The following is a 15,679-nucleotide window of genomic DNA, read 5'->3' as shown; positions in this document are numbered from 1 at the left end:
ACCTCTCGTGGGGCCGGGTGTATATATATATATATATATATATATATATATATATGGGAATGTGTTTAGAGAAACACACTAATTTGCATACCAATTTGGTTTTGATGGGAGACTCATCTGAACCCAACGGAATCCCTAGGTTGTGATACGCTTCTTGCAGTATATTAAGGACTGCAAGTGCGAGGATGGCGTTTCGATTGTCCGAAAGTGATGAGTATTTGATAGAATACGCCTCAAATATGCCTGAATACATCGTGAACCCTTCGTGAAGTAAGTTGTGCTTTCGAGGGAGACGCCACTAGCCCTCAACTACATAAACTACTTGCACCATGCAAGTAGTTGAATGAGAGTTGTTGCTAGTCCTGACGATAAGCACTTCAGTAGCCTGTTCCGTTTTCTGTAGACCATATCATCGTCATCATCAATATTAGGTGTAAGAACCGCGTATTTGTGGCACAGTGGTTATAGCTGCCACAGTTTCGTTCACCAATTATTTGGGAAGGTGTGGTATGTAGTCGAGCACTGGACTTGAGAGATGATGCATTTGATGCGTAAATACCGGGTTGTCAGTAGACTTTTGAGTGTATTATGCGGGCACTTGAATGAAACATCTTGAATACACAATCGTCATTGAGGGCGCGATCGAGCCCTGGCTGGCAATCTTTGTAACCATTGATGTGGTCCGTCTCGGAGTCCTCATCCAGGGCGACGCCAATGGCCAGCAGGGCTGAGTTTCCTGGTAATGGACTTCATACTTCGTTGCCAAGACATTGTTTGAACTCCCCTGGTTTGTTTCCGCTTTTCACTTGATACGGCAAAAGAATCTTCAAGGAATTCGGTCGACTGTCATACGGAGAACGTGGCGATTTATTTCTTCGGAAACCACCCGACTCACGTCAGCAGTACTAATTCTGTGTTTTCACCAGACTCGAGCAATGCTAAGGAGAAATAGATGGTATATGATTTAAAGTATTTTAACGTCCTCGGCGTACAGCAGCCAGGTTTATGATCCGTGCAGTAGTATGGAGAGCATTGCAGCATTGTAGACACGACCCTTGGCGGATAAGCTTATGTGACGCTTACGTCACAGGTGATGCAGGTTCACGAAAGCTGCTCTGGCCTTCCCAACCCGGACGAAAATTTCATATTTTGCAAGACCACCGACACAGCTGTCCAAGCAGGGAAATTTGTTTAATACCTCAATCGGCACATCTGCGAGCATGAGAATAGGTTTCGAGCCTATCTAGTCTTGAAGCGGCACCTTGAAATTTGCAGATGTGAAGCGCATGCCAAACCGTGAGGGAGAATTATTTGTATTATTTAATATTGCTTGCATTACGACGGTGTTAGATCCAAGAAGGATTACGTCGTCTGTACACTCGATATCTGTGGGCAATAGACGCCGTTTAGTTGTGTTTTCACACCTACTAAAGTGGCCACATTTGGGTGTTGTCGCCTTTGACGAATCGTTTGGAGGTGTGCTAGGCATATTAGTTGATTATATTGTGTTTGAAATGCACCGGTTAGTTGGTCAGCTCTCATAAGGCACCTTGTGATGTGTATGTGACGCTTAACTGGGTGAATACGGTCTGCTTAGGTAGTCAGTTGCCTTACTGAACATTTCGAGTTTCAGTGGATGTATCACTGGCATTCATGTAGCTTGATGCACAAAGTAGGACGGGAATAATGTGGCTTAGGTTATCCCTTTCTGGCATACAGTTCATGAAACTATGCTTATGCAATTCTGACTCTTGGTAAGTCAATCTGGATTCAGTACAACATGGGACTTTTTATGCCGGGTTCAGTTTTTTATACGTGTACTAAACAACCAAGGAACTTAGCAGATGTAAATGACTATAAGATTAGTTGGGGGGCCTGATTGTTGGATGCCAGTCGGAAAATCATGGTATATTTTGTTCGCTTGTTTAATGCGAACATATTGTAAGCAAAATGCTAATAACCTTCCAGCCAAATTCAGTTTAGGAGTAAACTGACAAAAAACGTCCTAAGTTATAATGACCAAATTTATCTGGCAGACGACCTGATACAGAGCCTTACAAAAGGTGTAGGCACGACGTATAGAACGCGGTCTGGAGAATTTCTCAATTGCGGACATCAGTTCTTCTTACTTTTGAAGCAGTGTTTAGGAAAACTCCCATAGCTGTAACTAGTTACAGAAGGTTTTCTTGCAGACCACCGCAAAACAAAACTTATAAAACCTACTTACAGCCTCCGCAGAGGGATTTCGATAGTAAAATTGCCGACATAAAACAGGAAGACTATTATAGTAACCTAATGATAAAAAAATTCAAAGAGTTTTGATGCAGACTGGGAGGCGTATCGACTTACGATGCACAATCACCGTTATTAATTTGGAGACGACATTGTCGTCCTGTATCAGGCTACATTTTGCCCAATAGGCGCCACTCTGGATATCAAAATCCCTTGGTACAGTAACCAGCCAGGCTGAGTGGAGTGTGTATTCACAATCTTCCCGGTGGGAACAGGTCAGGTGCCAGTGAACTGCACGTGCATGGTTGAGGAAATGCGCTGGCGGATCGACCATACAACCGATAGTCCACTTGTCTCCGATTCTCACGTGATGTTGAAGCTTATTTGGGGAGACACTCAGGTGAACTCCGTCTTCGGAAGAAGATAAAAAGGAAAATAAACAGGAAGAATAACAATGCACAACCAAATGAAGATATAGATTGGAAGATTATTTGCAAGGAAACGCGGAAGTTGCACTAATATTCAAACGAAATTCACCATCTTCAGACGGACAGGACAGACTTTCAATTCAGAGGTGTGTGTATTCTGAGCCTTAGCCAGCCGCCGAATAACTGAAGCGAGTACATAAGTGTGAAATTGTAAGCTCCTTCGCAAAGATCAACTCTCAATCAAACAAAACAGCAAACCTGCTTCCCTGTAGTTAGACGAACGTCTCAATTGATCAATAATTCATGAAACCATACATCTGAAGGTTTATATACCGGTTGATAGACGGACGGTTTAGAGTCTACAGCCTCCAAATCAAATGTTTTACTGTTTGATTCCCCAACACCAACCTGATAACTCTCAGGGCAGAACACTTTCGTTGCTGAGAGCTTTGGGACCGATCTAAATACTTACCTTAAACAGAGAAACTGTTGTGCAGCAGTTCCAATATTACCCGTTTATGAACAGAAGCAGATGAAAAAACTCAATTCAGCAGTAAACAGGTAAAATATTTCTAACCCATGGAGAACAAAAGTTGAAGTAAGGCACTGAAAAACAGTGAGGTCTTCGATTCGTTTGTTTCGACAGTGCGAAATAACAACGTGGAATGTTTGTTTACTTTTGCGTAAGAAGCTTCCAATCATTCACAAATAAGTTGATGGTACTGGTGAAATCTGGAGGCCCCCTTTCCACATGTGAGTCGTCTCCATGAACGACACCACAACAACTGCGGGTGAGGTTGGAGCATACCATGAAAAATATGAACCGTATGAACTTCATGAACTTTATGTGTATGCCAATGATTGCATAAGAGCCACAAGCATTTTTGGCGAGTGGTGCAGAACATGTGATCTTTAAACACAGACTGCTTAGGAGCATCAAGTTAGTTGCAGATTAGTTTAGACAGATCCTAATGTATAATACTGAACTTCCGATGGCTGAATGCAACTATTTGTAGGCAGCCGAAACTAAATTTCGCCTAATAATGTAAACCGTAGAATCCAAATTGTCCAGTCTTGGCCCCTGTGGCGCAGAATAATCAAATTTTGGAGAACGGAGTTAGTCTCCTATTCGAATAATGATGAACAACAATTAAAAAATTAGTTGTTACAAATCTCAATGCACCTCCCGCAGAAAGGCAGTAAAATTGCACTTGAGTTATCCTTTCTAAAGCAATTATGAAAGAGGGATAGAATTCTGAAGTGACTGTTTCACATACTCAATAAGGATGTGCTATGGCGGGCCTCTATGACAACCATTTGCACTCCTATCACAGGGGCTTAGAAAACAGTGATGTTTTCATCCATCCTAACGTAATTAGGAAACGATAGAAAAAATAATGGGCCATCATGAAGACATATTTTCACATAATAACTGAAAGAATTGATTATTTGGGGCACAAGGGGTAACGAGTTGTTTGCCATTCACATTTGTAGAAAGCTTTGCTGCTTTCTAACTTAATTTTATTGCCCGCAATCAACATCTGGATACACGTTTTCTTAAGTATCTAACACTGGACAACCGGCTAAATCAATCTGGGGAACGTTACACATGGAGAGATCCTTTAATATGACGGCTTAATGAGTTGGATCTAATGGACTTGTTCTCTCAAGGTAGGTTTCTGTGCAGAAAGCTTTCGCATTCCAGCAGAGGTTTTTTGATGGGGTTTTGATGGACGAGTGAGAGATATCATGTTACACACCAACCATGGTCATTCCGAGTGTTAGTAGTAGGAATAAGCTGACATCCGTAAACGATGACGCGCTAGTTTAATACAAACTAACGGAAAAAGGACCATCGAAAATCTATCTAAGAATATAGTAAGTGACTGCAGATTTCCAAAAGCAGATCCGGATTTCGAGGAAATCCCAACTTAAGTGGTCACCAGCTTTCCATGGTAGAAACATGAAGTATTATAATGAATGGCTGGTTAGGTGTACGCATTCAGCTGCTAAGCGGAACAGGAGAAAGTTACGCAGAGACCTCAACGGTATTCCTATGATAAAAAATGGGAACACCAAACACTACTTACCAAAGATCATGGTCCGAATTCGTGCGCTGTCAATGAGCACACCATCCTTAGTAGTTACCGAACACTTAAACGTTACTATCGGCGACGGACCATCCACTATCGGAATTATCGAATCTTGCTCTATCTCGATGAAACCATCCGGTCCATCAATCCTTTGAATCGAAATTTTAGGAGATGCAATGTTTTTTTCGGCGATGAACACACAAGGTTTGTAGGGAACTCCTACATCGTCCTTAGAAAAAACGAGGCCTTGAGTAGACTGCAGATGGCCGATTTCTGGGAGGCAAAAAAACGAAACTCAAATTCTAGCAGTGATGCTTTAAACAAATCTCACTATCGGAAGCAAAGATTAAAATTAAATTCATAAAATCCATGTTATGCATTGCGGAAGTATAAAGGCAAACAGGAGACTGGGAAAATTCGTCGAACAGCATACCTGGTTAAAATTAAAAAAGACACTAGTAGCTTAAATTCAAGATCAAGGATTTTTCAGGCTATGTGGTTTCATTTTCTGCGCTGACACATATTTTGAGTCGAAATGTGAGAAATTCCGCCTTTCCTGGCGTTAGGCATCCAGGGTTGAAACATGGTGAATCATTATTTAAGCCATTCAGCGTGTTTAGATTTCGTGCCACTCACTCCCAGAACAATCAACCGAAATAGTCCGTTCGCCACTATACCCGCCTGGTCTAAAAGCGACTTCGAAAAGTCTAAAAATGTGCTCATATTAGAGGTTACGTATTATTTGACTGAAAAAAACAGCCAACCATAGGTTGATTTTCCGCTGAGTCGATACGTGTGGAAAAACGGGAAACAGACGAGTATGCAACACACTAAATTACGAGGCGCTTTGATTCACCTCTATCAACGATAGTTTCATTTAAGATTCTTCAGTCATTTGCACTATGGATACACTTGGTACTTTTGCTTGTCACGAAGATCCAGGTCATATTCATTGTAACTTGTTCTCTGAGCCATCGAACTCTTAAACCCCTGCGAAGCGTGAGCAAAATGAGTAAAATCGTGCACATTTACTTGATGAAATGGTTGGGAATTCAGCGAAAAGTCCCTCTTTCCTGCTTGAAAGAATGTCTGTTTTTCATGACAATTTCTTTAGATACTTTCTTGAAGATGTCCGCAGCTTTCAAAATGCTCATATGGAAACATGAATGTTTCCTGACCGAAATGAATGAAGGATAAAACACTACGTATGGATTTCGTTCAGCTTCGAAGATGGGACCCGAATAGCCCTCCTTGCGCTTGGCTGAATATATGACCAACCCATATTGTTGGCTTCCCTGCTGCCAGGTTCTATCCAGATTGTCTAGCTGAGTGTTAGAGGTGTGAGTTCCTCAAATGTCTATGACAGACTATACTTACCTACGCCACCATTTTATTTTTGTCTCCCCTTTCTTAAATATTTCTCTTCAGACAAATTAACATGGTCGTATGTGTTCTTCTCTGGTATTTCTGTCAGTCACGATGATGATTTATCGTTTCGCCACTAAGTTTCGTGTCATTCTTGTAGAGATTAATCATGAATGACAGTCTTTCGGCCTTGGAGTGACTCGTTTGGCTGTTCTCAACTCATATTGCGGCGCTGGAACAGTCTGGATGACCAATGAAGAAGTATGCATCTAGGTCATTGTTTGACGTATTTCCACTTCTCACTGAATAATTGAATTAAAGGCAAATGCTAAGGTAACTTTAATGTCGTTCAAATATAAATTTTAGGTGGCCAGTGTACAGCATAAACTCAGCTGTTTCATATGTCGCGTTCCACGTGCCAGCCATTGATTTGCATCCTTTCACTAGCGTTGTAAGTAGCATCAACGGGAGTTGTCTACCGACAACCTGAGCTCCAGAGTTGAAATAGTTCACTTTAACATGAAAGTCAAATTTCCTATTAGAAATCGCTGTTGTCATTGAGGCAGATGACGAAAAACGGTGGTCTAACGCAAGCAATTGGTACAAAAGGGATCGACATCAATAGGAAAAACTTATCGAATTTAACCAGAATACATTCCTGGATATGGGAAATCCTGAAAGAGGCATTCAAACAATGTGCGGATAAATGATTGAGAACAGTGTCTAGGATGTTCACAAGCCCAATGGCAACGTTGCGATAGACATATTTTCGGGATTCATCATGGCACAGGCGTTCCTATCGTGTATATCTTGTGTCATGCTAACTGCACTGTGCTCGCAAACTGTTTGAGGATCACTGACAAACTCTGTTAGGCTGAAAATTCCTTGGGATCTCATAGCACTTCATGAGACCCCTGAACCATTTTCACTTCGTTCGTCAAATGGAATTTGAGAATTTCGCAGACAGTGTCCAAAACACTGGGTCCTATTCTGTATGCAATCTGAAGTGTGGCATCTGACTTCCGTCCCGGCATCTTATGCAGCACATACACAGCCTTATAAACATGCAGTTTACTCATTCACAGGTTAAAGTAATGTTACTCGGCTTGAAATTCACCCTTCCCCCTAAAAACAGATGAGATAATCTCAAATCTAATCTGTATTTATGAACAATCAGTATAGTCTAATAAAAAGTAGGATTAAGTAGAAAAGAGCCCATGGTTCCTGCGAATGACCGAGCACTTAGGGTTGGTGATGCTACCGATAAATACCACTGGTTGGAATACAAACCGCAGGAAAACTTCAGTTTGCAGCCCAATGGACATACCTCCGAGGCCCACCACCACTGCATGAAACCACCATATACAATGACCCTGCCTAAGCAAGCCTAACCTAAGGTAAACAAAGAAGGTAATCCAACTTCGCATCATACATGCCAACAATTCTGCCCATCGCAAAGTTTCCCGTTGTCTAGTGAATATTCCAGATCCCACTTACAAACAGTAAGTCTCAATATAAATGGCAGGGCTTCTGTATAAAGAAAGAAACGTATTGACCCATTTAATTAATACATGATAAGCGTTAGTAACATATACAACATTCAACCTAGCCAGGGTGGAGTAAACACTAAGTAGGTTTAAATTTTCGCAATGTTATTAATAAAATATGGGAGCATAAGACGCTTTCTTAGGTAGCCCTTCAGACCAGTTTATCAAAAACACTGCAACACACGAACACTAAGGCATTTATATGTGGAATTATTATAGAATCATGTAGGTCCCAAGCAAACTTTGATTATTTTGATTGTCTGGGCAACAACTTAACTGGCAAATAAATGTGTACGAATGGGTGTCCCGTGATGAAATAAAATTGACAGAAAACTAGAGTACGTATAAAACAGGCAGGACTGACAGTGGGTAGCGGAAGTGTTGTCACCTTAGTTGGTCACCCGGCCCTCTAAATCAGGCTGATGAAGAGAATTAACCAAAAACGAAGCAGAAATGAGACCACCACTTGTCATGACAGATGGGGTCAGTAAGTGAGTGAGACCAGCGGGGATGGCAAGTTCCGGGTGCAAGCCGATGAGGCTAGATCCCAGGCCTATATTCTTCCAGCTGACTTTGATATAAGTGCGGTCAAACATCGTAACCAGGTGCATTCTTTTATTCAAACATCTTGGGTACCGTAATAGTTCTCCATTGTGTTTGGAGATCCCATTTACACCAAAATAAACACTAATGTACACCTATATGTCGACACATGCAATCGAATTACAGACAGCAGACGCTCCTTTGACTTCTGAAATTTCTAGAATCGATAGCATTGAAAGTTTAGTGTGTGGAATACGAACTTTATTGTCAAGGAGCATGTGTTTAACTTACTTTCTATATAAATGATCTTCTTAACTATGTTCAAAACTTTCTCAGTTCTAAGAACACATTGAAGTGTAATCTCAATAGAATCTGAGCTTCCTATTTGGATCACATCCGGACGAATGCGATTGAGTCGAGGCTCCAGTTTCTGAACGTTCGGAGATATCCTAAAGCCTTTCATGAATAGATATAGATTGTCGCTGATTTCGTTGTTGTCAAGGGTACAGTTGAATGTGAAGTTTTCCTGAGAGGCTGCCAACCAGGACACGTCTGGCTTGATGACAGGTTGCAAAATATCACCTGTGGAAACACAAAGAGTAGAAAATTTTGTAACGTAATTCGTCTTAGAAAAGATGTACCAAGCCTATGGTAAAGTTCCGCGCTCTCATTTTCACTGGATCACTGACTCATATTCCGTAGGGAAACCTGCAATCTTTTGGTTGTAAAACAGTTGTGTTCAACGCGGTTTGCAAAAGAGATTGTGCTAGTAACTGGTCGATTACTAAGCAATAAAACTGTTGTTACGTTGCGAGATGAATAGAGAACACCATCTCAGACCACCATTCACTTAGTTTCTAATCCTGTTTCGTCACACAGCTTGTGGGATATGACCTATACCAACTGTTCGAACAAAGTTTACAGCTAACACAAAGTCATCAAATAATGATTATTTGCCCGGAACTGGGAGTAACATGACGAGAGTTAAGATTCCGAGAAAGGGTGGAACATTTTGTTGTAAAATTTACAGTCAGAATTACAGAAGTACACGCAAAATTCCCGGCAAAAGACACTAGCCATGAGTTCACTGTAACCGCCTCAACAACTCGCAACCGATTTCGCCCTTCCCAGAGATGACTAGGTGGGCTAAGCCTCCGAGTTGTACGTAAATACCAAGTAGTATGCAACCGGTGAAATACACTTAGTTGCAAATCATTCTGGCGCTAACAAGAGATTCAGCCGAATCACTCGTTTAGGATATTCAACCGCATGGGGTTCACAAAAACCGTCTCACGTTTCACTTAACACAAAGAGTTTTCAAAATCTTTGTAATGTACTACTGATAAGGTTGCTGAAAATCCATCGACAGCCCACGACCGGTTTCGCCCTTCTTGGGGCTCATCAGGTAGGCGCAGTACCCGGGTTTCCGTCAACCTTGAAACCAAATTGAACGAAATTAGCGAATATACACTCATTTGCAAGCTAACTTGGTTCTTTCGAGAGACTCACCTGGAACCCAGCTGAATCAGCTGATTCAGCTGGGTTCCAGGTGAGTCTCTCGAAAGAACCAAATTAGTTTGCAAATGAGTGTATATTCACTAGTTTTCAAAATCATTCATTTCATCCAAATAAATATATTAGGGTACCTCGAACATCATGCCAGATTAACCATGGGGTTGGCAGTTTTGTTTTACTGACACTGTTTTCATTGCTTAATAAGCAACAAAACTACAGCTGAACAGGAACTGCATACATCTCCTATGGTTGGACGGTGAAAAGTTCACTTCATTTCCGCCCCTTCGAATCTATCGGCTTAGTGCTAAAAGTGAGTTTCAGATCATCTTATGCGCAGAACGTTTAGTGCCTGTTCTTGTTTACTCGAGTAAAAAGTGTCCATTCATGGTGTATATGCCCACAAGTTTCGTGTCGTTTCAGCGCGCCCAGCGCGTACGCGATGGTACAGTAGAATACAATGAGAGGTAGACCGGTGTAACAGCGCTGGTGATACATGCAAATAGTCTATTGTTCGCGTTGCTCTAGTGTGCCATGGCTCCGACGGTTACTGCCGCTCAGGACGCGAAGATGGTGTTTAAGGTGAATGTTACCGTGGCAACTATGAGATCGCTGTGGTGTGTTCGTTCACAGGTGTTTAATAGTTAAGGCACGTCCAATAAAGTTGAATGGGACGCTTGGGAATCTTCAATTTTCAAAAACTCGGTAGAGATGACATTTACTTTCGCGTCTAGTGCCTTTCAACCACTTTGCTTGTGTTTGCTAATAAATGACTTCGAATTTAAGGGCTTTCTTCCTTTCACCAGTGGCCTCAACCAGATACCTGGCCCCGCAGTAAGCCGTTGTTTGCCTATTGCTCTAGATGTGAGAAGGCAAACGATGTGGGTCGATAGCACTGCATTACACCTTGATTGAAAAGTAAAAAACATAAACAAAAGCATATGTCATGCGCAGTGACTAAAAACTCAAACCAATGCGATCTCGGTTCCCAATTTTTCTACTTGCTAAAGCGTCTTAAATTCGATCGCAGCGTTTTGGTCTTTGAATTTAGGCGAAATATCGAAAACAAATTAGTCTTCATGAATACCTGACCAAATACCTAAGATCCGGCCACATGAGATATCCTCGTCTGGTGAGTGGGAAACAAAGTCAGCTTGCAATATCCTGACATAAATCTTCTGATGGAATCCGGTTGATTTCCAGGACCAACACGCAATAATCGCCCGGTCCTTCGTGTGGATTTTTCGGTAGAAAGCAGACTGTATGATGAGGCCAACAATTTGCTAGGCCAGAAGTCACGGTCATATATTCAAATGCCGTGACACAATGGCTTGGGAATTTAATTTTGCATACTGAAAACACCTTAGGAAACCTAAGGAATAATTCTACGCTTACAATAAAAACACAATGGGCAATTTGGAACAGCTATATCAACATGGCTTGACCAGATGAATTTAGTGTCTCAAAACCAGAGCTGAACACGGTAGAGGTGTTGAGATTTGGTTGACCGGTAAATGATTCCGTCGCAATTTTCAGATGAATCATTAATAAACTCACGGTCAACCACCTTCACTTCGAATTCCTCGAAAAGTACAATTTTCCCGCTATCAGCGATGCAACGATAAACCGAATCATCTTGATCCGTGTTGACAGTAACATCATCTCGTAGAGTCATTTGGTTACCATTGACGTTGAATATTTCGGGACCAGAAATTCGTTTGATACTGATTTTGACCGAAGTGACATACGGTTGGTTCTTGACTTCACATTTGAAATGCATCTTCAGGCCTGGAGTAATCCGAGTTGGTTTCCATGGTGTCATAATGGGCATAGATGGAAAGCCTGAAGCAGGTATGTTGGGGGATGTAGCGTTAGTTCATCCTTATGTGCGGATGACTGCAGTAACGCAACATTTTGTGCTGACTAGGATTCGCTGCTTAGTATGAGGTCGTAAATACAACAATACACAAATAAATGTGGAGTGGTTCCCTCTAGTTTGTTCCTCTCGAAAAGGAGACCAATTCTCAGAGGGGACGCCACGAAAGTTAGTAACTTAACAATGGTGGGCGAAATGTCCAACTCCCAAAGGAAACATTTTTTTGGAAATCCAGGAAGTGTGAACAGTAGTAAGCATGGTAATCAATTTTTGTTTGATTAGAATGAACCAGGTTTTACGAAAAGAAAGTTTCGATACAGTGGTTATTTCTGGTGCGCATATCTGACACTGCATATCGAGCTTGACGACAGAGTTTTCTGTACAAGGGATTCCATGCAATATATCAATTCATGGGACATTTTAAAAGGCGTGAACTTGACGGTGGTTAGTGTTATTTTTCTGAGAAACGCCATAAACACTTCAGAATGCTCAGTTGTGCGGCCAGTAATACGGCCCAATAGATCAGGTTTTCGTATAATTAAAATGTCCATATCATTCAAAAATGAAATGCGTTTGGTTCAGTCAAAAGGATGCCACGAGACGCTGTTAGGCTACCATAAATCTATTTACCTTTGCAAATGTAGTGATTAGTATGTAATCGGAAATGGATCAAGCCCCAAACACCCCTACTTGCTGTTTCCTGAAAGCATACCCCAGATCACTTGTGTCTCACCTAACGCACCAATGAACTGTAGACCTAGAGGAATTTGCCCCAGTATACCACTTCAAGCCCCATTAGATCACGCAATTTCTCACTTTCCATAAAGACTTATTGAAGACAAAGCCTTCTGAATCGTGCTCCCGTATGGATTAATAGGTACGATTTCTGGCCTGTTAGTAAGAAGACTGAGTAATTAAGGTAAATACAGCTCCTTTATTCTGGTAATCTAAGAATAAGACGAGCAGGATGCTCACAATTGAAGCATGCTTCCTTCAGCTTGGAGCATCGCTTGTGCATTTCGACCTCTTGCCGTGATGGTGGGTAGCTTTTTATTTCATGAAAGCAAAAGTTTATCACTGTCTTAATTCTGATTAGTTGTTAATTAGTGTTGACTGCCCCAAAATAGATAATTGAGGGACGACCAGTCAGTCAGATCCAGTGAATGGGACGTGACAGCATACCGGCTTTAAAAGCACAAGAAAAATCGCGAACAAGCTCGGTGCTTATTAATTAAGTATTATTCGTCATTTATTGCTCAGTGTATGGTGTTCTAAAAGGATCAAATACATGAAAATGCAGCAGGCATGCATACATACATAGTAATGATATACATATATATAAGTATGTTGCACCATAAAAACTTACTTGAAAACCATTTTGTTTTACACATAAGGCTCAAATGAATCACAACTGAATCTCCACGACATTCTTTAAACAAATACTTTCTGTTTAGGTAGGTAAATATTCGGGATATTGTGGTATATTTACATGGAATGCTGCTGAATGTGGCCGAAAACCTCTTGAATAAATCTGTGTGCCAGTATATCTGGTAAAACATAAGTTTGACGAAGACTCGGTGACTGCGCCTACCTAATGAGCCCCAAGAAAGGCGAGACTGGGAGTGGGCTGTCGAATGGTTTTCAACAGCCTTTTGGGTGGTTTTCTTCATAAGAATATAAATGACGTATAGAGAACACCTACCATAAGTGAGTGCGTATGAACTAGAACTTGAGTGTCACCTATAAACGTGGATCCAGTTCTCATTAAGAAGGCATCATCTTGACAAGGTCCTACGGTTGGTCGCTAATTTGGAAGACCGCTATACATAAAGATTCAGTTTCATTATGGAACAAAACGAGCAAGCGATTACCTTCGATAGTGTCTCAACCGACAAAAGCAATTAAAAGGGGAACAAATTTAGTGTGCAATATTTCCTCATCATTGGCACAAAAAGAATGTCACTGTGAAATTAGTTTTGAAGAGTAAGACTAGTGTGCCAAAGTCAAAACATCAATACTTTGGTGTTCATTGAGTACAACAGGCGCATGTGGCTCTCATTAGATGACTTTTCTCCAATTATACAGATTGTGAGGCTCTACCATCTACACTTTGAACCTCATTTTCTGTTTCATGATCATTTTTATCCAATGAAATGCTAATGAAGACGAACCTTTGCCTTCATGGACGAAGCAGTCTCTGAAATGGGATCTGGTAAACGAAGAACCTAAATTGGATTAAAACTTCATGACTCCAGCTCGGTGAGATTGGGTTTGTGCCTTTCAGGAGACCGCCAGCAAGACCAAACGTACTATCCGGTGGTCCGGAGTTATAAGTTCACTAGTCACAAACGATCGCGGCGTAAAAGCCTTTCTCTGGGTCTTTCAAGTTGCAAGCAAACCAGTTTGCTTGGGGCTTGAGTCATGTTTCTAATATGCGTGGCATTTAGAAACAAATTTTAGAACACTAGCTCGTATCCCCAGAATATTCTCCATTTTCGCATCTCTAAAACGCGGGCAAAAATAGCTGGAAAAATGGAACTCCTATCAAACTGTAGCTACTAAAGGATGGATTAACAAGATTTTTTAATGAAGAGTTCGTCGTCGGTCAAAAGTATTGGAATAGCACTGTCTGTAGCTAACTAGGTTTAAGTAAGGTAGCGTAATTGGGATGGTTAACCAATCTGAATGAATTGAAAAAATTACGATGAAGTCAAATAATGGTTCTGATTAGATTTAGCGATTGGTATCTAGTGAAAATGTAATTTTTGTGTCCATAGATTTAACATCAGAATAGAAGCTTTTGATTAGGTTATTTACTAAAATAACACACGACCTGAAAATGATCCAGTTCTCAATCTAATAAGAAATACTCATGTAAGCAGCATTTTTCATATTGAAACGACTGATAATTTGGACTTTTTGGAACAGATATCACTTAATGATAAAGAAACGCACTAGAATACTTCTTCCCTTACATTTAAGTTTGCAAAACATGGATCATCGCAAAGGAAGCAAATTTTTTTTAAATTTATATTTACTCCTTTATCAGAGAAAAGACAACAGGTGAACCTAAGGTTTGGAGCTGCTGTCGGTAGTCAAGGATCACGTTCTGCTTTTCCCATGAATCATTGCGAATGCACACTTCCGATTATTCAACGAAGCCAACCACATGAATAATAATCACCTTCAGCCATCAAGGATACGGCCTGACTGGCACAATGTGCCTGTCCTTCTGGTGCAGCCAGTGATGATAGCTCTTTATCCCACGGCTAAAATTTCCCCCGGCAGATTCACCAAGGAACTGGTACATGTGCAATTCCTGACCAGTTACCAATTATAGAGGCATAATGAGAAAGACGGGGGAGTGAAATAGCTGCACCTAATATAAGGAAACGTTGAGGACTGGCAACGCCGCGGTAGAAGTATACTCAACATATTTTTGTAATGCACTACTCATAATGTTGCTGAAAACTCCTCGACAGCCCATGACCGGTTTCGCCCTTCTTGGGACTCATCAGCTAGGCGCAATCCCCGAGTTTCCTGCAACCTTATGTTCTACTTGAAACCAAATTGCACGAAATCAGCGAAACGCACTCATTTGCAAACTAATTTGGTTTTTCGAGAGACTCACCTGGAGCCCAGCTGAACCTCTCGTGTGTGATGTTTCCAGGCAACTGAATGTGCTGCACCTTATGTGCCGCCTTATGTTTCAGTCGGTACGATATTCGAGATATCGCTATATTGGAAACATCAAGACCGAGAGATTTAGCTGGGTTCCTGATGAGTCTCTCGAAAAACCAACTTAGTTTGCAAATGAGTATACTCGACACTTCCAATTCATTGTAGTCGTGAAAACATACCGCTCTGAGGCTGAGCTCACTAGAACATACCGGAACCCGAGAGCATAAGATGGGAGGCCAGTTTTCAGTAAGCGAAAACAATTATAGGATACTGGTTTGGGACAACGTTTGCTAAAAGCCGACGTGATTTCGTTAATGGTTGTGAAATACAAGGCCAAAAGGTGTTAAATTACTCCCAAGGATCCAACACAGTATTGTGACGGATGAAGTTCTAAATAAAAAT

General features: G+C 41.2%; 2 protein-coding genes across 2 annotated transcripts in view; one reads left to right on the top strand and one right to left on the bottom strand.

Annotated features, from left to right (window-relative positions):
* The window catches only part of T265_09756 (hypothetical protein), a gene marked incomplete at both ends in the record, with an annotated part of 60,819 nt that overhangs the window by 29,064 nt on the left and 16,076 nt on the right, over positions 1-15,679 (top strand). The gene's annotated exons all lie outside the window — the stretch shown is intronic.
* T265_09757 (hypothetical protein) overlaps positions 1-15,679 on the bottom strand; it is a gene marked incomplete at both ends in the record, with an annotated part of 29,176 nt that overhangs the window by 7,453 nt on the left and 6,044 nt on the right. The window contains 3 exons of the mRNA XM_009175928.1: positions 4,751-4,972; positions 8,500-8,790; positions 11,278-11,562. Coding sequence (XP_009174192.1) covers positions 4,751-4,972; positions 8,500-8,790; positions 11,278-11,562 — 798 coding nt within the window. The remainder of the gene's footprint in view (positions 1-4,750; positions 4,973-8,499; positions 8,791-11,277; positions 11,563-15,679) is intronic.

This window comes from Opisthorchis viverrini (genome assembly GCF_000715545.1).
Source record: "Opisthorchis viverrini unplaced genomic scaffold opera_v5_299, whole genome shotgun sequence".
Classification (NCBI taxonomy): domain Eukaryota; kingdom Metazoa; phylum Platyhelminthes; class Trematoda; order Opisthorchiida; family Opisthorchiidae; genus Opisthorchis; species Opisthorchis viverrini.
The sequence above is the reverse complement of the archived record's forward strand: the minus strand, read 5'-3'. Positions and strand labels throughout refer to the sequence as shown.